The following is a 25,864-nucleotide window of genomic DNA, read 5'->3' on the forward strand; positions in this document are numbered from 1 at the left end:
GGTAACCCTTTATCCTCCACCTTCCTTGTTAACCCTTAGTGTACAGGTACAGTTATATTTAGGGGTAAGTGGGAAAGAAATAGTGAACGTGTGTGTATTGCAACGTAACTTATATGTATGTTAGATAAGTGGGTGGTGGTATAGAATAGTATTGTGATACCTTGTTTATAATACTGTGCCACGTGTAGTGTCAGTATAATCAATACATATTAAGTTATGTGTATTGGGATACACGGATACTATACTGTGATTATTTACTGTGTTCTGTGTTTGATGTATTTTATATCTAAGTGTGATATAATATTACGAGTTATGAGTACTAGATTGTGGATATGGGACGTTGATCCAAGAATTTTTCATGATTGCAATATTTGTAGTCGAGGAGGAAATTTTTACCTAATGACGCAATTGGCATCCAACTCATGGGGGTTTTTACCTTCCTCTGGATCAACACGATGGGATACAGGCAATATTTAAAGGAGTTTTCTCATTATGATAATTTATCATTAGATAGTGAATGGAGCAGTGGTTGAGCACGTGAAGCACCACTGTATTCACATAAAGCACTACAGGACCCAGTTCTCGGGGTCGGACCCCACCAATCTGACATTTATCGACTATGGATAGGTGATAAATCAATGTGAAATCCCCTTTAAATCAGTGGAGAAAATGAATACACCATTACTTTACTAAACTTGAAATCAACTGTTAAAAAATGCTTTTTAATCAGATTTTAACCAATTAAATTGTAATAAAGGTTTTAGTTCTGCCAAATCACAAAACAATTATCAAAACGTTTACCTGACTGACTCTGTAGTCCCCACATTTGGCAGAGTTAATATTATGCGACCATCTGAATCAATCTTCCAGGTTATCAAAGGTTTTATACCCAACATGTTAGGTGCAGTGCGAACGGCAACAGTCTGCTGAAGACCACTCATAGTGTTCCCACGACTAGTAAGAATAAAATTGTAATAGGTCTTCGGTTTGAGGTTGGTGATTAATTTCTTTGTTGTCCGTCCATCAACATCCACTGTCTGCATGTTATATTGAATCTTAAAGCAAGAGAATCATAGTAGAGATTAGGAAAATTGATAAAACAATCAATTGTTCTTGATTTATTAATATGAACTTAGTATAAAGTAAATCTAGGTGAAAATTGCCTTCAATCTGTCAGTTATATCTTAGGGTTCAGGAAATGAGCTTATGACCCAACCTTGCCGAAAATAAAATAAAGGCTAGAATAAAAAGCCAAAATTAATATCCACATGAAGGACTTAGAAAGTAGCAATGCATACAAATGATTAACAAACACAGTATGTATGGATTACTATCCATACATATAAAATGCTTCTCCTACACGAACACTGCTTGAATCTGTGTATTGTGAAACATAAATAAAAATACCACTTCTTATCAATAGCATTAAGCAATGTATAATGCTCAGCTGTAATTTTCGGTCTGTATAATAAATAACAATACAGAAAAGCATGTTTTAGGATGATTTGCCATAAATGAACGATGAGCAATAATACTTCAATTAAAAAAAAAAATCTACTACTGCTCTTACCTTGTAAGGCATTACGGAGTTGTAATTTTCAGGAAATTCCCAGCTTAAGAGAACAGAAGTCTTCGTGACCATTTTGACCTTAAAATTTTTGGGTAATACTGAAAAATAGTGAAAAGAAAAAAGGAGAGGGCCAGGACTCTAAGTTACTTAAGTAGAAAATGCCCTTTAGGAACCACTTTCAAGAGGACAGAGGAGATATTGAGACACTATAAAGGAAAATGAACTATGTTTTTAAAAAACACAACTATTAAGTATTAAAATACTAAAATCGAGCCCACACTTTGCTTCATGACTCCAAAACCAGAAATGGCATTATAAAGACATTTAAAAGTATTACACCACAAAAAGAGTGAGAATGAATAGTCAAGCATGAGAGGTGGCAACAAGTATATTACAATGAACACACTAAAAGGAAGAGGATGCAGAGGAGTTTCCCACCTGTGATGTCATTGGTGAACCCAGAAACCCATGAGAAGTGTCCTAACTAAACTTGAATAAGGGGAAGCACTTACCTGAGAAACCTTCAGAATCACTCATATATAGAACAAAGAAAATACGGCAGATAGAGCACCATGCTATTTATCATGACTGCACTTGTTCTGAAGGAGGCTGGCTGTCGTTTACCTGCTTGCTTTCAAGAACCAAAATTAAAGCCAAGGAATTAAGACTGATAAGGCCTACCTTGATTTAGAAGAAAAGTGCGGTACTGGACACTTGGACTGTAAGGCCCAGGACCTTTACTGGTGTGTGCACGTATTTTGACTTCGTAAACAGTATTAGGCTTCAGGTTGCTCAGCAAGTAAGAGCTTTCAGCAGAGTGCAGGTCCATTTCCAGCATTTTGTCTGGAGAGTCGACTACCCAATAGCATAATGTATACTTGGTGATTACACCGTTCTGTTCAGCAAGAACAGGAGGCAGCCAGTTTAGCTGGATAGACACAGAAGTGATATTGCTAGGATCAGTTAATTGAGGGTAACCTTTAGGCGCTTCCTCCGGTATCATGAACTCTTGAACCGCTTCCTCACTAAAGCCCGCCCGGCTTTTGACCACCATTCTAAAGAGGTACTTTGCACCCTTATGGATATTGTTAGCTGTATATTTCTTTTCTTGAGCTCCAAACTCTAGCGCTGAGAGAACTTTAGCATCAAAACGCCCAAATTGTAGGCGATAACCTAGGACTTGTCCAACTGACTCACTTGGTGGTTCCCATTGTATTAGCAGGCTGCTCTCCGATATTCGATTGACAGAAAGGTGAGGTTTTCCAGAAACTACAAGAGAAAGAAAACTTCTGATAGGATACACAACACAATTCTTAACCCCTTAGTGACCAGTCTACTTTAGACCTTGATGACCAAGCTATTTTTTAAGTTTTTCCATCATCGCATTCCAAGAGCTATAACTTTTATTTTTGCGTTTACATAGCTATATAAGGTCTTGTTTTTTGCGGGACAAGTTGTATCTTTTAATAGCACCGTTTTGGGGTACATATAATTTATTGATTAAATTTTATGAACTTTTTTTGGGGCGTAATAGAAAAAACCCCAGCAATTTCGCCACTTTTTTTTGCGTCTCTAATTTACGCCATTTACTGTGTGGGTTAAATAACATAATAACTTTATTCAGCGGGTCATTAGGATTGCGACAATACCACATTTATATAGTTTTCTTACGTTTTACTACTTTTACACAGTACACTTTTTTTTCAAAATTATGTGTTTCTGTATCTCCATATTTGAAGAGCCATAACTTTATTTTTCCATCGACACAGCTGTAGGAGGGCTTTTTTTTTTTGCGGGACGACTTGTAGTTTCTATCGGTACCATTATGGAGTAAATGCGACTTTTTGATCACTATCAAATTTTTTTGAAGGCAGGATAAAAAGAAAACAGCAATTCTGGCATTGCTTTTTGTTTTATTTTTTTTACAGCGTTCGCCGAGCGGGTTAAAGAACTTAATAGCTTTATAGTTGGGGTCATTACAGATGCAGCGCTACCAAATATGTGTAACTTATTTTTTCATAATAAAGCATTTTGTAAGGGGAAAAAGTGTATTTTTTATTTTTTTTCACTAATTTATTTATTAATAACTTGATTACACTTTTTTTTACTAGTCCCACTAGGGGACTTCACTATGCGATCGTCCGATTGCTTTTATAATACACTGCATCCACTATAATACAGATGCATCTACTAGAGGCAGCCCTGGGCGCCTTTATTAGGCCCCCAGCTGCCATAGAAGACACTGGCACCCTGCGATCTCATAGCAGGGTGCCAGTGGGGTGAGAGGGCACTCCCTCCCTCTCTCCAAAACCACGGTGCTCACTATTGAGTGCCGCTTCTAAGGTGTTAAACGGGCAAATTTCGATCCGCCCACTCGAGCAGCGATGTCCCAAGTTCTCAGCTACCAGAGGTTTTAACTACTCCCATTGCCGCAGATTTATTCTGATGCAGCACCGTGAAAAGGAGTATGCATCAGAATAAAGCCCGTTAGTGGCATATTGGCGGTCACTAACGGGTTAAACTAAAATTAACAATCGTTTCTTTCCAAAATAAACAACTCAAATGGAAAATGTGGACTGATGGCACTGTATTGTTCTCTGTAACTGAGAAGATTTTCTAAATTAAAGGTAAAACTTCCAAAATTATAATTTCAATACCCTTTTAGCCTTTGTAGAGAGGAGTGACTACATACATGTCCTTGAATAGCAGTTAATGAGGACATTGTAAAAGACATGAATGTGGATCAACTCAATGTCCCTAAAGTGGGTTTTACACTGGTCGATTATCGGGCAAATGAGCGTTCATATAACGCTCGTTGCCGATATTTGCCCTGTGTAAACAGGGCAGCGATCAGCAGATGAACGAGCAAACTATCATCTGCTGGTCGTATAGTTTTAAAAAATTCAAATATATATAAAATATTCACATCTCCCTGTGTTAAGACTACAGTGAATCACCAGGGCACATGGGTGGAAGTATTGCATTAGGGGCACCTACACTGAAATACCTGCTATAAACAGCATAAAACTTAAAATCTGCTTATTTGGTGCAGAAATAATGTATTAGAATTTGTATCATGTATTGCATGTTAACCTACACTTAAAGTGGCTCTGAAATTCTATTTTTAAATTGTGTTTAGCTATAAAATCATGGATTCAGCATTATAAATATGGATCATAGTAATGAATATCCCAAAGTATAACATTTGCAATGCATTAATTTAAAACAAAACAAAAAAAGGAAAAACAAACAGACTATGACTATTGTATAAAAATTACACATTTATTCTCTGAAAAATACAATTCTAACTAATTGTTATTTAGGTAATGTTGACAGTACGCATGTTGACTATCATCAAAATTATTTAATAAAGAAAGATAATAAAAATGTATAAGAATGAGTTCTATGTCCACAGATGTCAACTGTTCGGGTATGTGCACACGCTAGCTGTCATTTACGTGTGAAAAGACAGACTGTTTTCAAGAGAAAACAGCTGCCTCGTTTCACACGTAAATGCTCCTCCTCGCATTTTGCGAACCGTCTGAGACGCTCGTAAATCTTGAGCTGTGCTTCATTGAGTTCAATGAAGAACGGCTCAAATTACGTGGCAAAGAAGTGTCCTGCACTTCTTTGCCGAGGCAGTCCATTTACGCGTCGTCGTTTGACAGCTGTCAAACGACGACGCGTAAATTACAGGTCGTCTGCACAATACGTCGGCAAACCCATTCAAATGAATGGGCAGATGTTTGCCGACGTATTGGAGCCCTATTTTCAGACGTAAAACGAGGCATAATACGCCTCATTTACGTCTGAAAATAGGTCGTGTGAACCCAGCCTTAGGGCTTGTCCACACGTGGCGGAATTGCTGCGTATTTTCCGTCCGGAATCGCGGATGGAATATACACAGAATAAAGTATCAGCAAAGTGGGTGAGATTTAACAAATCTCATCCACGCGCTGCGTAAAATTTCCGAGCAGATTTTGTACCGCAACATGTAAATTCCTGCTGCGGAAAGTGGACTGAATTGCTGCATTTTTCAGAGGAGAGGAACATCTTCAAACAAAGAACGACGCAGAAAAATCCGCACCATTTTCTGCAGTAAAAAATGAAGGAAATGGTGCAATTTTTCCGCAGCAGAATTTCTGCTACTTTCTGCGGAATTGTTGCAGAAATTTTCTGCAGCAATTCCGTTACGTGTGGGCAAGCTCTCAAAACATGTCAAAGCGAATTCTGAATATCCTTATATTACATTGGTTACATTACTCCCTTATCATACAAATCTTTAAAACAATGAACTGTCCATATTGTTACACCTCTTGCACACGACCGAGTTCGGACCGTGAAAAACAGTCCGTGCGTCGGCTGCATTTCCCGGCCTGACCGCGGTGCAGGTGAGCGGGAATCCTGGCATCATAGACATTTTATGATGCTAGGAGTCCCTGCCTGCCTCCCCACGGAACTGCTGTTCCATACTGAACAAAATTATACAGTACGGAACAGGCGTTAGTGTTTCGTAAAGAAAAAGTGTGGGTAAGTCTACATTCAGACGACAGTTGATCAGTTTTTCATTGCCATTTTACATCAGTGTGTCTCCAAATTATCATCCATTTCCAGTCAGTCTGTCCGTTATTAATAGCCGTTAAAAAACTGATAAATTTAATTTGCCAGGTTTTTTTTTTGTCCAAACCCCCTGAAAAACACCCTGCCCATGTAGATAGTGCCGTAATGCCCCTGTAGACCGTTTCACAGTGGCCACTTTAGATAGTGCCCACACATAAAGCCCCATAGTGCCCATGTAAATAGCGCCACACACAGTGCCCATGTAGATAGCGCCAGTGACCTCTAGAAGGTGTCCATATAGTGCGAGTGACCATGTAGATAGTGCCACACCCCCTTGTAGATAGTGCCACACTCCCCCCCCTGTAGATAGCGCCACACTCCCCCCCCTGTAGATAGCACCACCCCCCTTGTAGACAGCGCCACACTTCCCTCCCTGTAGATAGTGCCACACCCCCCCTGTAGATAGTGCCACATTTTCCCCCCAGTAGATCGCACCACACTTTTCCCCCAGTAGATCGCGCCACACTTTTCCCCCAGTAGATCGCACCACACTTTTCCCCCCAGTAGATAGCGCCACACTTTCACTTAAAAAACAAAACAAAAAAATGATGCCCAGGCTCTGTAGTAAAGACACAGTCTCACGCAGCAGCCTGTTGTGATTTTGAAGCGTAGTGGCATAGTCTCCAGAGCACCCTAATATGAGGAAAAGAAATGTGTGCACAATGGGCAGCCCTGTTACACTGTCACATGCATGACCTTTGTAAACACATTAACTTGCACAATCAACTACTATATGTGTAACAATATTACAGCAATGAACAGCCATACATATGCACCACTAATTTGTGCCTTTTTTTTTTAACCTTTTAGGACTTTAACAGTATGTTTACAGCTTGACCTCAACCATTTTCTTGACCATTTTCTTTTTTGAAATAAGATATGTTGAAGATTTGTTGCAATTTTAGATAACGAATTTTCACCTGTGACATTTCTGACAAAATCAGACGTAAATTGAATAATAAATGTGGTCCATTGTGCAGTCAAGCAATATATAAACTCTTCTGAATTCCACAATATATATATATTTATTTTGTTTCAGTATAATCTTTGTCAACCATACATACTGTAGTAGTTGTAGTCAGCAGTTTCAGATAGAATGTTTTTTAAGGCTAAGGAAATTATCTCCCATGTTGGGGATTATTCTGCAAAATCTGGGTATAATACACCTATTCTATGTATTGCACTATACGTTTTGGCGTTCCGTGCCCAACCATTCAGCGTCTTACAATGACGCGGATTGGCAGGGCAAAATCTCTTGCTGCGCGAATCAGCGCCTTTCAACGACGCAAGCGGCGCAATGACGCTTCTGTTGTTCAGAGGCACTGATTGGCGGGACAAGCCATGCTTTTCAATGCCACATGCATCGTTCAGCCCCAGCAGACCTGTCAAGAGAGAGCAGGCCTGCATTGCCACTGGACGGCGCGGGAATGGGATCATGTGAGTATGTAAAGTTATTTTTTTTCTAATAAAACTGAGTGGCATTATCTACGGGGGGGCTATATCTACAGGGGGGTCAATATGTGGGGATGTGGAGCACTATCTACAGGTCGAGCTATATGTAGGGTCTATCTGCAGGGGTGGGCTATATGTGGGACACTATGTGCAGGGAGAGCTATTTGTAGGGCACTATCTACACGGGTGGGCTATATATGGGACACTATATACAGGGAGAGCTATTTGTAGGGCACTATCTACACGGGTGGGCTATATGTGGGACACTATATACAGGGGTGGGTTACCATCTACAGGGGGAGCTATATGTGAGGCACTATCTACAGGTGGGCTATATGTGGCGCACTATCTATGGGGGGGAGCTATATGTAGGGCAGCTCGGTGTCTCAGTGGTTAGCACTATTTCCTTGCAGCTCTGGAGTCCATATGTGGGCACTATCTACAGAGGCTTCTATGTAGGGCAGTATCTACAGAGGCTCTATGGGGGTCACCATCTACAGGGGGGCTATGGGGGCACTATCTAAAGGGGGCACGGTATTTGTGTGTGGGACACAGTGTATGGTGCGTTTATAATTAGAGGTGCAGTGTATGGCGCTATTATATTTAGGTGTGTTGAGAATTTTATCTTGGTTTATAGTAAGAAGCTGAAGACATCTGAGCGGAAAACTGCAGAAAATGGGTTGTGGCCGGGAGAAGTCATCATAGAGGTCTGGACCGGATAGAGAAGAAAAGAGAAAAAGAACTAGAATCGGAGATGTCACCGGTGAGTAACAATGTAAATCTTTATTCTGCCTCTAATCAGTAATGTAGTCACTGTATTAGCTGCAGCGAGATGATGGGTGGTTTGATTAGGATATGATTTTTTTGTTGCTGTGAAACAGCATCTCCCAGCATATTCTTACCATTGTTTGGGCCGTGCTGGGAGCTGTAGTTTTATGCCGTACAAACCTATACGTCAGGACAGGGGCGTAACTAGGAAAGACTGGGCCCCATAGCAAACCTTTGACTGGGGCCCCCCCTCCCCTGGGTGTCACACAACCCCCCCCCCACCCCCTTGTAGATGGTGCCTTTTTTACAGCCCCCCTGTAGATAACGCCATACAGCCCCCCTCTGTAGATAGCGCCATACATCCCCCTGTAGAAAACGCCATACAGCCCCCCTGCAGAGAACGCCATACAGCCCCCCTGCAGAGAACGCCATACAGCCCCCCTGCAGAGAACGCCATACAGCCCCCCTGCAGATTACGCCATACAGCCCCCCCGTAGAGAACGCCATACAGCCCCCCCCCTGTAGGGAACGCCATACAGCCCCCCTGTAGGGAATGCCGTACAGCTCCCCCCTGTAGGGAACGCCGTACAGCCACCCCCCCTGTAGGGAACGCCGTACAGCCACCCCCCCTGTAGGGAACGCCATACAGCGTTCCCCCCCTGTAGGGAACGCCATACAGCGTTCCCCCCCTGTAGGGAATGCCATACAGCGTCCCCCCTCCCAAAAAAATGCGACCTACAGTGTGTCCAACAAAATACATGTATCCCCTCTCCACAGGATCTCCACAGGATAGGGGATACATGAGTGATCGCTGGCAGCGATAGGGAGAACGGGGGACTGAAAGTCCCCTGAAGTTCTCCGTGACTAACCTCTGACTTCCGGCGTCTGCGCAGCTCAATAAAAATGAAAGGAGCGCTGGTCACGCATGCGCACAAGCACGACCGGCGCTCCATTCATTTCTACGGAGCTGCCGACACAGACCCCGGAAGTCCGAGGTTTGTGATGGAGAACTTCAGGGGACTTTCAGTCCCCCGTTCTCCCTATCAATGCCGGCGATCACACATAGTATTCTCTATCCTGTGGGCATCCTGTGAGGAGGGGATACATGTATTTTGCTCTATTTTGCGCCTTCAGGACCAGACACCGTTTAGCCATTTTTAGCACGTGTTAGTTAAATGGCTATAACTTTTTTATTTGTTGGGCTAACGACGTGATTTTTGCGACGTTTTTTTCCGTAGATAATGCAGGTTTCTTTTTTTATCATTTTTATACACACCTTTTTTGCTATTTTAGAATTTTTATTCATAAAGTTTGAAAATAATAGTAAAAAAATAAGCTTTTTTACATTTAAGCTATTTTTTTTTTTTGGTAATAACATAGTTTTACCCTAAAATAGACCTTTTATTTGTGATCGTCATTGTCTACCGTAAATTTTTATATATTACATGTCTATATTAGGGTAATTGGGTCAGCGCTAGCGTTACAACAATGATTGGCGGGGGGAACGTTTTTTTTTTGGGGTGGGTATTTTATGTGTATTTATTATTTACATTTTTTTTGCACTTTACTTTACTATTTTTTTATTACTATGGTCTGCCCCTCAAAGGTCAAAAAAGACCTTTGGGGAACTTTATATATATTTTTTCTTTCTTTTACACCATGTTTTTCAACTGTAACTGGAGCTGCACAGCAGCCCCAGTTACAGGGGAAATCAGCCCTCTCATAGTGACGATTGTCACTAATAGGGCTGTGCTGGGTCTAGTAAGACCCAGCAGCAGCCTGCCACTAACGGCACCCGGCGATCATGTGACCAGTCACATGATCACCGGGAGGAATAGAGACAGCGCCGCTGCTGCTGTCTCTATTCCTGTACACAGCGCGCATTCAGCGCTGTGTACAAGTGATCAGAGAAGACAAAAGCAGCGAAAGCTGCTTCTATCCTCTCCTCAGGGTCCCCGGCAGTCACTGACAGCCGGAGACCCGACATTCAGCTGCCCGATCGCGCGGGCAGCAAATTAAAACCCGAGCCGTAGAAAGTCTATGGCTCGGGTTTTAAGGACCCTGACTGCTGGCCGTAAAAATACAGCCAGCGGTCGGGAACCAGTTAATGGCAGAGCGGGGAGATACCTCCCTGCTCTGCCGTAGTGTTCAGTGGCGTCCCGCTGTAGCAGCCATAGCGGCTGCTAGCGGAGCCTCCGGCCATGGTGGGGGCCCGTGCCGGCGGGCGACACGGGCCCCCTCATGCCGCGGGCCCCGTAGCAGCTGCTACTGCTGCTACGGCGGTAGTTACGCCACTGCGTCAGTGGTTTCACTAAATTAAGCTGCATTTGTTCTGGTGTTGTATAGATGTACTGAGCTTTGTTCTGGTGCTGTATATATGTACTGAGCTTAGTTTTGGTACTGTATATATGTATGAGCCGGATTCTGGTACTGTATATATGTATGTGCTTGGTTCTGGTGTTGTATAGATGTACTGAGCTTGGTTTTGGATTTGTATTTATGCACTGAGCTTTGTTCTGGTGCTGTATTTATGTACTGAGCTTTGTTCTGGTGCTGTATATATATATTGAGCTTTGTTCTGGAGCTGTATATCTCAGAGCTTGGTTTTGATGCTGTAATTATATTGTAATGACGGGGTAGGGAGACAGACAGGTGAGCCCTAATCTACCCGCCACTCAGTCCCTGCCTACTTGCAACGACCTGTCCTAGGTGACGGGGTACAACTGGGCGACGGTCCCTACGCTCAGTAAGTGAATGACAGACAAACAGACAAGGGTACACAGAAGCTAGGGAAACGGGGCTGCTGCCCACGGAGACACCGTGAGCAACGAGAGTAGTGAACGAGCCGAGTCAAACCAGGAGTGCACGAGGTACAAAACGCTGAGCAGGAGAGTGGTCAGTAAGCCAAGGTCAATAACAAGCAGAGGATCAGTAGTTCAAGCAGCAGCAGCAGAGCCAGGAAACAAGCAGAGCAGAATCACAGGCAAAGGAGGAACAGGAAAGGCAGGTATAAATAGACAGTGGGCGGGAGCTAGCACCGTCTGGCCAGGCTGTGATAGGCTCTCCTACTCCTAAGCCTGCCATCCTGAGTGGTGGAAGATGGAGTCAGTCTCACAGACATAGGAGCAGGTGCAGACTGATTACCCACAGGCGTCGACACAGAAGTTGTGTCTGGCAGATCCTTTACATATATATATAGGATATATTTATAATAATAAGATTGCAGGGCAGGTGGAATTGTTTTCAATTCATTGTATATTTAATGGGAACCTGTCTGGCAGTTTTAACCCCTTGAACATGACCTGACAATATTTCCAAAAGCAAAATCTATAAAATAAACTTTTAAAACGGAGCACACTGTATGCTAATTACTCATTAAAGGGTCATGGTGCGGTGCCGCGATCCTGAAGAGTCACATAGTCCTGCCTCCAAACCCACCTTTCTATGTTTGATTGACATCCCTCTGGCTAGTACAACTTTATCGGATGCGCCATTGCCTTGTCCACGTACTGTGCAGTGGGGTGTACTCTGCCCGGTCTCATCGCTGCACTGCGCATGCCAGGGGAGTACAAGGCAACGGCACATCAGCAAGAGCTTGAGGAGGCTGGTAGTGATGTAGAACAGCCAAGGGAATGTCAATCAAAATCTAGGGGGACGGCATTTCAATTTTCGCCTCAGGCAGCAGAAAAGCTAGAATCGGCCCGGTGTTAAGCTAAACTGTAAAGATATACTGTACTTTCCTGTATATACAGAACTAGTATTTCCCTGCTCGCATATATTTTTGAGCTTGTATTGGATTTATACGTTTGCAGATTTGGTCTATACCATGAAATTGTCTACATACTTAGAAGATAACTTCGAATAACTTCCCAGGCTCTGTTCAGATCTGCACCGGAGCCTTTATTCGCAGCCTCCATTGCAGATTTTGTCAGATATCATCACAGAAACCGAAGAACCCCACACAAATCAATGGGGTCCGTAGGGCACCGGGGGTATCCGTATTACGACGGATCCGATGCTGCGTTGTGGTTTCCTTTAGAAACTAAAATCACAACGTAGATATGAACAGAGCCTTACATGTTCTTACAGTGAATCAATTTCTCTTATTTTTATCCATAATTATATAAATATATGTATTTAAGCCCTTTTACATGGGCCAATGCCTGGATGTAAATAGGGCAGCGATTAGCTGGTGATCGAGCAAACGCTTGTTCATCGACTGATCGGATCTTTTATGCGGTCATGAAAATGGTCGATAGTCGACAGCACATCTCCCCGTGTAAACAGGGCATGTGCTGCCGACAAGATGCAAATGATTGTAGTAAGGATCGTTTGTCCCCATACTCCCGATCACTTCTCCGTTTGAATGGAGCAAACGAGCGCCGATTGACAAGCTAGTTAAAAGGTGGCGAATATCTGCCTGTGCTAAACTTGCTTTATAATTACTATTTACAGTATTTAAGAGGTTAATGTTAAATACAAATAAAAGCTCCAAAAGAATGTGATGTCAAAATGAGGTCATTTCCATGTTATTGTGAATGTTTTCTTATACTTCAACATTTGCAATGATTATGGCATTAAGGCCTTATTCACACAGACGTGTCAGTTTTGCGCGCACAAAAAATGCTGCGTTTTGCGCGTGCAAAAAACGCCGCATTTTGCGCGCGCAAAAGGTCTGTGTAGCATCAGCATATGGTGCGTGGCTGCGTGATTCTCGCGCAGCTGGCATCATTATGACACTGGTTTTAGGTTTACAAACATAAAAGCAGAAGGTGCTTTTCTGTTTTCATTCATTTATTTTACTACTGTAGCGCGCATCACCCGGAAGTGCTTCCGTGTGCCGTGCGTGATTGGCACGCACCCATTGACTTCAATGGGGGGCGTGCTGCGCGAAACACTGGCAAGTATAGGACATGTCGTGAGTTTCACGCAGCGCACATACGCTGCATGAAATTCACTGGCAGTCTGAACGGCCCCATTCATTAACATAGGTCCATGCGTCGCGTGTGAATATCACGCACGTAACACGGACGTATAACACGTTCGTGTGAATAAGGCCTAAGAGAAACTCGAATGTGACTATCTGGCAGTAGTACGCTTGCTCAAAGAAGAAATTAAAGAAAGAACTATATAAGTAACAACCAATACTCATGATGCTTCAGTAAATCCCTAACTGCATAACAATAAAATTGGGACATTTTAAATTTAATTGTCACAGTGATTTCACTTTAACCCCTTACACGGCCAATTTTTGTTTTTTCATTAATTTTTTTCCCTCCCTGCCTTCTAAATGCCAGGACTTTATTTTTTAGTTGACGTAGCAGTATAAGGCCTTTGTTTTTTGCGGGACGAGATGTCGTTTTTCATGGCACCATATAATGTACTGAGAAACCGCAAAAAAAACCTGAATATTTGTGGGGTGGTATGGGAAAAAATAACATGGGATGGGCTGTGGTTTTTATTGCTGCCATTTCAGGATTATTTATCATTACATTAGGGATAAGAAAAATGTGAAAAGGTGTTTTTTTTAAAACTTTTAATATTTATGTTTTTGGTACATTTAAAAAATCTTTAACTGTTTTTTTATTTTTTAGAAGTTCACCTAGGGGACTTGAACCATTTGGAGCGCTTGCAATATAAACTGCAATACTAATGTATTGCATTATATAGCGATTTTCACAGGCTCCTATTAAGCTCTGCCAGAGGCAGACCTTAACCGCTTCCCGACCGCCCACTGTATATTCACGTCAGCATTTGCTGGGCTCTGTGCAGTGCCGACGTGAACTCACGGTGGGTGTTAAAAGTGCGATCCGGGTGTCTCAGAGTAGCGCTGACACCCGGATCGCGCTGCTAACCCCTGCCTCTGGTCCTGGAGACATGACCGGGACCTAATTGGTTCAGGTCCCGGTCATGTGATCGCAGGGAAAGCTTGTTGTAGCAACGAACTGGAAAGTTTGTTACTACAACAAACTGGAAAGTTTGTTGCTACAACAAACTTTCCCGGGGACCGATTGCTGGTGCTGCAGTCGGTTATAAGGCAGAACCGGAGGCCATACAACGGCCCCCGGGTCTGCCATGCACAGCAGCCTATGAGAACCAGCTGGAGGCCGGTCCTCATAAGCTTCCTGTCAGTGTGACTCTCAGCGTCACACTGACAGTTTATAATACGTTACACTACCTAGGTAGTGTAATGTATTATAGCAGCAATCAGTGCTGCAGGTCTTCAAGTAAAACAAGTAAAAAGTTAAAAATAAAGTAATAAAAATGTTTTATAAAAAGTATAAAAACAAGTTATAAAAGTTACAAAAACAAAAAATGCTTTTTGTCCTATAAGTCTTTTATTATAGGAAAAAAATGAAAATGTTAAAAAAAGTACACACATTTGGTATCACCGCATTCGTAACGACCCAAACTATAAAACTATAAAATTATTTTTCCCGCACGGTGAACAGCGCAAAAAAAATAATTAAAAAACTATGTCAGAATCACTATTTTTTTGGTCATCAACCCTCCAAAAATATAGAATAAAAAGTGATCAAAAAGTCGCATGTACCCTAAAATAGTACCAATAAAAACGACAACCCGTCCCGCAAAAAACAAGCCCTTACACCGCTTTTTTGACTGAAAAATAAAAAGTTATGGCTCTCAGAATATGGTGACAAAAAAGAAATTATTTTATCGAAAAGTGATTTTATTGCACAAATGCCACAAAACAGAAAAAAAACTATATACATCTGGTATCGCCGTAATCGTACCGACCCGCAGAATAAAGTCAAATGTCATTTATAGCGCACGGTGAAAAGTGTAAAAAAAAAAAGACAAAAAACATTGTCAGAATTTGTTTTTTTGTCACTTTGCTTGCCAAAAAAATCTAATAAAAAGTGATAATAAAATCACATGTACCCTAAAATGGTAACAATGAAAACTACAGATTGTCCCGCAGCAAATAAGTTCTCGCATGGCTCCGGTGAAGAAAAAATAAAAAAAGTTCTGGCTCTCAGAATACAGTGACAGAAATTGTGCAGTGTCCAAAAGCTGATAAGATCGGGCGCCATTTATCAGTGCGACATTGGCCACATATCTGCGGATTATTATTTATTTACCGAATTATTATGTCCTGATGTACTCTGCCCAATTTACACATACCCCCACATCATAAACTGAAATACCAGCAAAACCCCAAACAGAACAGTTACCAAGCAAACTCTGCTCTCTAAAAGCCAAACGGCGCTCCCTCCCTTCTGAGCCCCACAGCGTGCCCAAACACCAGCTTACGTCCACATATATGATATTTTATATCCGGGAGAACCCGCTCAACATTGTATGAGGTATTTGTCTTCAGTGGCACAAACTGGGAACAACATATTGTGCGTTAAAATGGCATATCAGTGGAAAATTTTAATTTTCACTTTGCACCATCCGCTGCGCATTAACACCTTCGCGCACGACGACTTAATAGCATGTCGTGGTGCGGGGGGTTATATATGGAGCGGGCTCATGAGCTGCGCCCGCGCCATATTCTGCAGGTGTCCGCTGTGTATTACAGCTGACACCCGGGACTAATGGACAGGAACAGCGATCGCGCTGTTACAGGAGCCTGTAAAAATGATATTATACTGCAATACATTAGTACTGCAGTGTATTGTACCAGCGACCTAACGATCGCTCGTTCCAGTCCCCTAAAGAGACTTTTGGGAGGTTTCCACTGTTTTGGTACCTCAGGGGCTTTGCAAATGCGACATGACACCCGAAAACCATTCCAGCTAAATTTGAGCTCCAAAAGCTAAATATTGTTCCTTCCCTTCTGAGTCTTGCCGTGGGTCCAAACAGCAGTTTATTACCACATATCGCGTATTGCTGTAATCAGGACAAATTGCTTTAAAAATTTTGGGGTGATTTTTCTCCTTTATTCATTGTAAAAATTAAATATTTCTATGTTTTTTCAGAAAAAAGTAAATTTTCATTTTCACGGCCTGATTCCACTAGATTCAGCAAAAAAAAACTGAGTCAAAATGCTAACTATACCCCTAGAAACATTCCTTGAGGGGTGTAGTCTACAAAATGGGGTCACTTTTGGGGGTTTCCACCGTTTTGCTCCCTCCAGGACGTTGCAAATGCGACATGGCACTGTAAACCAATCCAGCAAAATCTGCGCTTCAAAATCCAAATGGCGCTCCCTCCCTTCTGAGCTCTGCCGTGGGTCCAAACAGCGGTTTAGTACCACATATGGGGTATTGCTGTAAATCGAGAGAAGTAGCTTTACAAGTTTTGGGGTGCTTTTTATTCTATATTCTTTTTATTCTATATTCCTTGCAAATATCTTTTTTTTAAATATTTTTTCAGAAATTAAGTAGATTTTCACTTTCACAGGCAAACTCCAATAAATATGGCAGAAGACCTGTGGGGTCAAGATGCTAACTATACCCCTAGAAAAATTCCTTGAGGGGTGCAGTTTCCAAAACCGTGTCACTTTTGGGGGATTTCCACTGTTTTGGCACTACAAGACCTCTTCAAACCCGACATGGTGCCTAAAATATATTCTAAAAAAAGGAGGCCACAAAATCCACTAGGTGCTACTTTGCTTCTGAGACCTTTGCTTCAGTCCAGTAGCGCACTAGGGCCACATGTAGGATATTTCTAAAAACTGCAGAATCTGGGCAATAAATATTGAGTTGCGTTTCTCTGGTAAAACCTTCTGTGTTACAGAAAAAAATGTATTACAAATGAATTGCAGCAACAAAAAAAAAAAATTGTCAATTTCCCCTCTACATTGCTTTAATTCCTGTGAAACGCCTAAAGGGTTAAGAAACTTTCTGAATGCTGTTTTGAATACTTTGAGGGGTGCAGTTGTTAATATGGGGTGATTTATGGGGTCTATGTAGTACATAAGGCCCTCAAAGCCGCTTTAGAACTGAACTGGTCCCTGTAAAAATCGCCTTTTGAAATTTTCTTGAAAATGTGAGAAATTGCTGGTAAAGTACTAAGCCTTGTAACGTCCTAGAAAAATAAAATAATGTTCAAAAACGATGCAAATATAAAGTAGACATATGGAATATGTGAAATAGTAACTATTTTGTGTGGTATTACTATCTGTTTTACAAGCAGATAAATTTAAAATTAGAAAAATCTTAATTTTTGCAAATTTTCTCTAAATTTTGGTGTTTTTCACAAATAAGCAATGAATTTATTGACCACATTTTTCCACTAATATAAAGTACAATATGTCACGAGAAAACAATCTCAGAATCGCTTGGATAGGCAAAAGCATTCCGGAGTTATTACCACATAAATTAACACGTCAGATTTGAAAAAATGGGGCTGGTCCTGAAGGCCAAAATGAGCTCGGTCTTGAAAGGGTTAAGATGCCAAAGATGACAGGCCTGAGGGCCTTCATTAGGCTCCCAGGCTGCCATGATGATGATCGACAAACCGCGATCGCCACCCCGAAATCGAAGGCTTTAGATGCCACGGTCGCAATTAACAGCAGCATCTAAGGGGTTAAACGGGTGGAATCAAAGTGATCTTTGAGTCCACCCGTTGCAGTGGTGTGTCGGCTGTATTACACATCTGACACCCACTAAGTATGGAGCGCGCTCCATACTTCCCCTTAACGGCTGCCACGTACATGTTCGCGGCATGTCGTTAAGGGGGTTGTCCAGTTTAGAAAACCCATTTTCATATACTCTATTAGGTTATTCTGAGTTAATAGAGGGGGATCATCTCTTGACAAGAGTGGAGAGCAGTTACAAAGAGTGTCTCTTGCCCTGTACTACCTGTCCTGTATCACACAAACAAAACATTGATTTGAATAGCTACTGTGTAATACTTAGTTTAACCTGTGGTGGCGCCGCATCAAAATAGAACACTTACTGCCAGGTTTTTCACAGCTAACAGCTGATCGCTTGGGGTCTCAGCAAGGGGACACGTTGTGATCCACTTATTGTCAAGGGACCATTCAAAAAAGTTGATTTAAGCGGTCCGTCACTTATGTGCTATTATGAATCTTTTCATGAGAACTTAAAATCAGAGCTCAGGCAGTGCCGGCAGAGAGTGTGGTATATTCATTAGGAGCCCTAGTTCCACTCACTCTACGCCGGGCTCTTCTCTGGCGGCGCTGCCTGAACTCTGAATGTACGTTCTCATGAAAGGGTTCACATTAGCACATAAGTGACAGACCGCTAAAATTAACGTGTCTGTCATTACATTATTCTGCCCTCAGAAAGGTAGCATAATGTACATGACAGGTTCCCTTTAAAGGCTCTTACAAATGGCCAATGGGGGAGATTTATCAAAACTGGTGCATATGAAAAGTGGAGTAGTTGCCCATAACTACCAGATTCCACCCCTGATTTTTCAAAGGCCCTTTGGAAAATTAAAGAAGTGACCCGATTGGCTGGCATATCGCTATGTGCAGCCACATAAACACACTATAATATTACTGCAGTGTCATGCCAATGAATATACATTACCTCCAGCCAGGACGGGATGTGTATTCAGAATCCTGACCACTTCTCTGCGATTTACAGCACAGCACAGCACAGCGAGATCTCGCTGTAAATGACAGTTTGCAGCGTAATCTCCCGAGACTACGCCTGCTATGCTGTAAATCACAGAGAAGTGGTCAGGATTCGGAATACACATCCCGTCCTGGCTGGAGGTAATGTTTATTCATTGTCAGGACACTGCAGTAATGTTATAGTGTGTTTATGTGGCTGCACATAGCGAAATAGCTATATCGCTATCTGCAGTGTAAATGAATGGAGAGAAGTGTAAGACGCTGATTGGTCAGCGTCATACACTCCTCTGTACAACGCAAACTTGGCCAAAAATTAAAACACGCCCAGTTGTCCATTGAGAAACTCATTAGCATAAAGCTAATACAGGTCATAACTCCGTCAAAAATGATCGTTTTTCTAAATAAAAAACACTGCTGTAATCTACATTGCAGCACCGATCACATCATGTACAATATAGGCCACTTATAATGTGGTGACAGAGCCTCTTTAATGTCACCCATAGGCTCCCATATTAAAAAACGTTTACTATGTAGTATACATTTTTTCTGCGGGATCCCTCAGCATGGAATAGCGTAGTCCACTACGCTTCTTCATCCTTCAAAAAAAAGGTATACCGATGTATACCAGCCCCACGGAGGCCAAAAGGACATGCTTTTGGTCTCTGTCGGGATAATGGAGCCCTATGGACACGTTTATCTTGTACGTAGGGAGCTTTTCCAACGTACAACATAAACATAGTGCCTTAACATTGTTTACATGCAAGTCTCAAAGGAATACATCAAATAGCTTCAAGTGAAAAATATGTATAAATGGCACCGCATATAATTTAAGAAACAGTTAATTATCACACAAATAACAGTAGTAAACTGAGGAGATACATTAGGGGTAGGGCAGGGCGATTAAATTAATTTGATTAATTCGCCATTTCAAGTCAGAACGATTCTGGATTTGCCCAGAATCGTGAAATCATTACAGGCCCCGCCCCCATGGCAGGAGCGAGAAAAAAAGCTTTATTAACAAGCATGCATGCGCACAGCGCATCTACATCAGTGAATGCCGATAAATGCTGACAAGGAACAGGAGCCGCAGTGAGTTATACTGATTCCAGATATTTTGTGTTTTATACGCCATCCCATTCTCGCAGAAAGCTTCTTAACCCATTCAGTTCCAGCTGCATTCCGGGGCTTTAAGCCGGGGTCTCAAACTCAGCCGGGTAAATGGGACGCACGTAGAAAAAATGTGAAGTTGACGGGCCGCATTACTTTCAAATTTGATACAATACAAAAGTATTGTTAATCAATTAGATATTCTAACTACTATAACAATACTACATTACTATAATAATACTACAGTACCATAACAATACTACATTACTATAATACATTACATTACTATAATAACACTACATTACTATAATAATACTGCTAGGTTTAAACGTAATTGAAATTTGCACGTTTACTCTACAGTACATGTATTTTAACAATTCATTTTTCCAGTTTAAGTGTCGCTAAATGCAGTGAGGCTGCTCAGTTGGCAGGGTTTGGCAGACACAAGAATATCAAGATTTGGCAGCCCTTTTTTAGATAGTGCCACAGTGTCCTCTGTAGATAGTGCCACACCCCCACCACCTATAGATAGTGACACACACACACACATACCTCACTGTAGATAGCTCCATTGGGGCTCCCTCTAGGAGTGGAATCCCCAGCCAGAGCGTTGCCGATGCTTAGGCCGGGGATTCCTCTGCTGGACGAGCCAGGACGTTACCTTCCACAGTGACGTCAGGGGATCCTCCCGGATCAGAATGGGATGTCAGGAGCAACCCAAGAGCCAAAGTCCCAAAGCAAAGCAGAGCACTAGTATAGGCATAAATGGACAGTGATGTCAGGGGCAAGCCCAGAGCTGGAGTCCCAGGCAGAGCGCTACTAGCGCTCTGCCTGGGACTCAATCTCTGCTCCTGAAATCACTGTACATACATATATAGACAGTGACTCCCCGCCAGAGTCCTGGAGCAGAGCCGCTTCTAGCACTTTGACTGGGACTCCAGCTCCGCTCCTGACATCACTGTCCGTATATGGACAGTCATGTCAGGGACTTCCTCAGAGCAGTAATCCCGGAGCAGAGCGCTAATATAAGCTGTCGTCATGAAGGAGCGCCGTCACACTCCTCCTTCGGTCTGCTCTCTCCCCTCCCGAGGGAGGTATGATGCCTCGTGGACCGCAGATGACAACCTCACCGGCATGTGTTTGAGACCCCTGGCTTAAAGTATCACTAAACCTTCAACAAACTTCTGACATGTCGCAAAAGGGCCCAAAAGTTGCAATTTGCTGTGCAAATTGCGACTTTTGCGCCACCCGCGCCACTTTTGTAGAAACGGGCGTGAACTCTGGGAAAGAGCGTAACCACCTCTGCCCTACAAATGTATTATAATTAACACCAGGCTAATTATAACATAAGGACACGTTAAGTGTGTACGTCTGGAGCTTTCCTGGCGTACTCGCTAACCATAGGGAATGCGATGTGAATTTCTTCTGTGTATTTTACCTCAGGTCTCCGTGTTCTCCTGCTGCTTGATTTATGCACCACACCATATATACTGTACATTGTTTACTATCAATCTACCATATATACCATCTTGGATTTTTTTTCCCGTTTATTTAACAAAAATAAGAATATCGAGATTCAAATCGAAAATAGTCCATAGTGCTGAAAAAAATCTAGATGAACTATTTGGGCAAAATCGCCCAGCCCTAATTGGGGGCCGTCACACTATAGTTTTTCAGGACATAATAGGACATGGCATTGATCGGTGGGGGTGCAGCCGCTGACTGCCAGCCCATTCTCAGGTTTGGTGGGGGTGCCATTGGCCAATCTCTCACAGATCAGTGTTCATCATCATATTGGAAAAAACACCTTTTAAAATAGTACTAAAGAAAGTAATCAGAAAGTGCTATCTGGTGCATATACACATACTAGCATTGTATAGTGAGCAAGACCGTATTAAAAAGGATAGGTCATGATGATTTATTTTTCAAGTAAGATGCCTAAAATTTGGAGACTTGAAGTTCTACACTCAGACTAAGACTAAGACTAAGACTTCCGGTTCTGGCGCTGGGATGTGAGGACGGAGTTAGGAGAGCTCCTGGAACACTGATCTCCTGACCCTCCTCCGCCACACACCCGCAAGTAAAAATTACCTCGGCACTTAGCTGGAGGCTCAGAGAGAGTGAACGGAGGGTGCATGGAGAGATATCTCCTTCGGAGCGGCAGTCGTAAGTTCTCCCACCAGGTTGGACATAAGACACAGGGTGCGGCACCATCCAAGATGGTGGCACCGCTACAGCCATCGCCTTCCCAGAGTCAGCCACAAAGCGCAACACACCCTGGAGAGGTGATATTGCCGTCAGCTGCTTCTGACCTACCACTGGAATACAGAATGCTGGCGATTGAGGTTGCTACTCAGCTGGCCCCTGATATTAGGGTTTCTTTAATAGCCACAGTAACAACGAAGCTGCAGAAGCTTCAAAATGAGGTTACCTCACATGGCACTCGACTTGATGAGCTGGAACAGCATGTGGCCTAATCGAAGATGAATCTGCAGGGGCCCATACCTGCATTAAAGGTCTAATGCGAGATAACACCAAGCTCCGAGTTAGTTTGGAGGATCTCGAGAATCGTTCCAGGAGAAATAATCTCCAGATTGTCGGTCTGTCTGAACACATTAAACCACAGCACCTCCAGGGGAATTGTGAGACGGAGCTTCCAGAAGCGTTGGTACTGACCAGATCATGTAGAGTGGAAAGGGCACATCGTGTAGGCCCTCCTGGATCAGTAACAAACACGAAAGGACAGACGCAAACCAGACCACGGCAGGTGATCATGCGTTACTTGGATTATAACGATAAAAAGGAACTTTTACGCACCTTCAGAAATCGTAATACCCCTTTACATGTGCGGGGAGCAAAAATAATTATTTTCGCAGACTATTCAGCGTAAGTCACACCTCGTCGGAGATCCTTCGGGGGAATTTGCACCACTCTATACAAGCGCAAAATCAAATTCCAATATCCGGCCACCTTGAGGATTACGCAGACGGATGGCTCCGTTAACGTACTCCATACACCTGAAGAAGCGGCAATCTTTGTAGACAAGATTTCTGGATATGGGAGTCCCAAAGCACTGGTCGCAGCGACCATGAGTCAAGGATCTGGGACGACTGACCCTCCTTTATCAGCTTCTCCCCCTCGAGACTGTTTCTGGTCCGAGATAGCTCGTGCATCTTCACCTAAGCAACAATGGGCAGAGACGTCCAAGACTCCACAACGACAACGCGTGGAAAAGTGGATTGCGAAAATTCCGGACTGATAAGTATTTCTTGTCATGATAAGAGATCGCACTATTATTCTGCCTTATACAAATGTGGTAACTTAATTTGTTGAACTTTACTTGAAGAAGTTCCAGCTTTATTAAGCATATGCAATTATTCATGCAATGTTATGTCTCACTGATATAATGGCTCCTGGACGTGCGGGGTGACTTGGTTGTCGAGCATGTCCTGGAGCTTGACGGCCATAACTGGAACATGCTGGGAGCGGGGGGGGAGAAAGGGTCACAGTCCAGAAAAAAGTGAAGCCATGTATGCGTGTTCTGCTGGGACTGAAGTGGACATTCTTGGTTGGGTATTGTTTTCATTCGTTGTGTCAATATTCTTTTGATGTTTTTTGTTGTAATGTTGGGAGTAAACTGGAGCAGATATAACAGAGCGGTAGTGGGGCATTCTTGCCCAAAAATAGATATCTATGAATGGTCATTATCGAGCCTTTTTTTAGACAATTATGCAGCTGACCTCTTGGAATCTAAAGGGGCTTCGGTCCCCTAATAAAAGGATGATGGTACTTGGTCACCTAAAGAAACTTCATACCGATATCGCTCTCCCACAGGACTCATTTGAAGGAGTGTGACTTCCACCGCATGAAAAAATTGTGGGTGGGCTCAGTATACGGCTCTTCAGCTTGTGGCCGTAAGGAGTACTTATTCTGATCAGTAGAAATATGGTACATGAGGTGATACATACAGATTCGGACAAGGAAGGACGTCTGCTCCATGTTGCTCTTAGCACTCCTTGCAGGGTTTTAAGCATTTATAACGTCTATGGACCCAATAGTGATAATGTTTCATACTATAGCAGTTTGGAAAGCTCCTTGCTATCAGACACTGTCATACATAAACTAGTGGGGGCTGATTTCAACTCTGTTCTAGATCATAGCGAGGATAGGCTCTCACCCACCATTCAAGACTCCGATTCCTTTCCTAAAGGGGCCCCTAGAAAACACGACAGGGTTTTAGGTCCATTGTTGGAGAGCACGCACCTAATAGACCCATGGCGGGTAGGTAATCCTGATGCAAGGGAATTTACTCATTATTCACACGCCCAACAGTCTTCGTCCAGGATAGACTATTTTTTCATATCTCCATTATTGCAGCAAAGGTTGGGGTCCTCTACTATAGGAGATCTAGTGATTTGTGCGATTGTTACGGGGATGGTGGCTGGAGTACGCCTCAACGAATGAAGGACATAGGATTAATCCCTCACTTTTCTGGGATACGGCAAAGGCTGTGCTGAGGGGTAGGATACTTGCATACTCAGTGAGCAAAAAAAGGGAAATAACACAAAAATTGAATTCCTCTAGTGCTGTATTGAGGACAGCTTACACAGTATACTTAACACACTCAACGTTAGAGGCTAGACGGGCTTGGGTCCAGGCTAAACAAACCTCTGACGGAGAATTTTTTAAAGCCATGAGAGAACAGGTGACTGAGACTTTAGTTTCTCTATTTAACAATGCTTTGGGAAGTGAGGGATTACCACCATCGGCGGACATGTCATATGTTAAACTATTGTTAAAACCTGGAAAGGATCCCCTATTGCCTGGGTCGTTTCGGCCTATATCACTTATTAACGTAGATGCAAAACTTTCTCAATTTTTGCGGATAGGTTGGCGACTATAATGCCACATCTCATAGCCCCCAAACAGGTGGGCTTTATTAAAGGTAGATCAGCGGTCACTAATATCAGGACGGTCCTAGCAGTGTTGGACAGAGTACAGCATAGCCCATTACCTAAGGAACACCCAGCATTACTTTTATTAGACGCGGAGAAAGCTTTTGACAATGTTAGGTTGGTTGCTGTCTTGGATAAGGTGCGGATAACTGGGGCTTTCAGAACCTTACTACATCACATCTACAAGGCTCCTAAAGCTAGAATTTATACCACGGGTTTCCTATCCCAACCATTTAGCTTATACAAATGTACTAGGCAGGGATGCCCGTTGTCCCCTTTATTGTTCAACCTGGCATTGGAACCTTTATCGCGTTACTTGGTTTCGTCTGATTTGTTCAGGGGTATAATGGTAGGGAAGATGGAAGTTAAGGAAACGTTATTTGCAGATGACATACTTTTATTTCTTGCAAATCCATTACAGGATGTTCCGCTTATTTTCAAGGCATTACACAAATTTGGGAATTATTCGGGCTATAAACTTAACACTTCAAAATGTCAGTTATTGGATTTAATACAGCAGGATTCCAAACATAGGCGCTTGCGGGACACACTGGACGTTGAGATTGCGCAGTCCAATATAACTTACCTGGGTATCAAGGTAGGTCGGGTACCTAAATCCCTTTACGATCTGAACAATCCTCCTCTGATTCATAACATTCAAGCTGATCTTCTGAGATAGCACAGTTTACCTCTCACTTTTGGGAAGGTGTTGTTTGGTCAAAATGTGGGGGGGTTCGTGAAATTGCTATATCCATTACAGACCATCCCCTTATTGGTTAAGCACACTAATATTAATACACTCAATTCGTCCTTTACCAAATTTATTTAGGGGGAGGGAAACCGAGAATAGCGCTCACAAAACTCATGTTGCGAAAA

At 42.6% G+C, this 25,864-nt stretch overlaps 1 protein-coding gene across 1 annotated transcript in view; it reads right to left on the bottom strand.

Moving 5' to 3' along the window:
- PTPRS (protein tyrosine phosphatase receptor type S) overlaps positions 1 to 25,864 on the bottom strand; it is a 523,802-nt gene that overhangs the window by 223,914 nt on the left and 274,024 nt on the right. Inside the window, exons 16-18 of the mRNA XM_075864303.1 lie at positions 2,252 to 2,839; positions 1,571 to 1,668; positions 802 to 1,055 (exon numbers count right to left, since the gene is read on the bottom strand). Of these exons, the coding sequence (XP_075720418.1) occupies positions 802 to 1,055; positions 1,571 to 1,668; positions 2,252 to 2,839 (940 nt within the window). The remainder of the gene's footprint in view (positions 1 to 801; positions 1,056 to 1,570; positions 1,669 to 2,251; positions 2,840 to 25,864) is intronic.

This window comes from Rhinoderma darwinii, chromosome 1 (genome assembly GCF_050947455.1).
Source record: "Rhinoderma darwinii isolate aRhiDar2 chromosome 1, aRhiDar2.hap1, whole genome shotgun sequence".
NCBI classification, from domain to species: domain Eukaryota; kingdom Metazoa; phylum Chordata; class Amphibia; order Anura; family Rhinodermatidae; genus Rhinoderma; species Rhinoderma darwinii.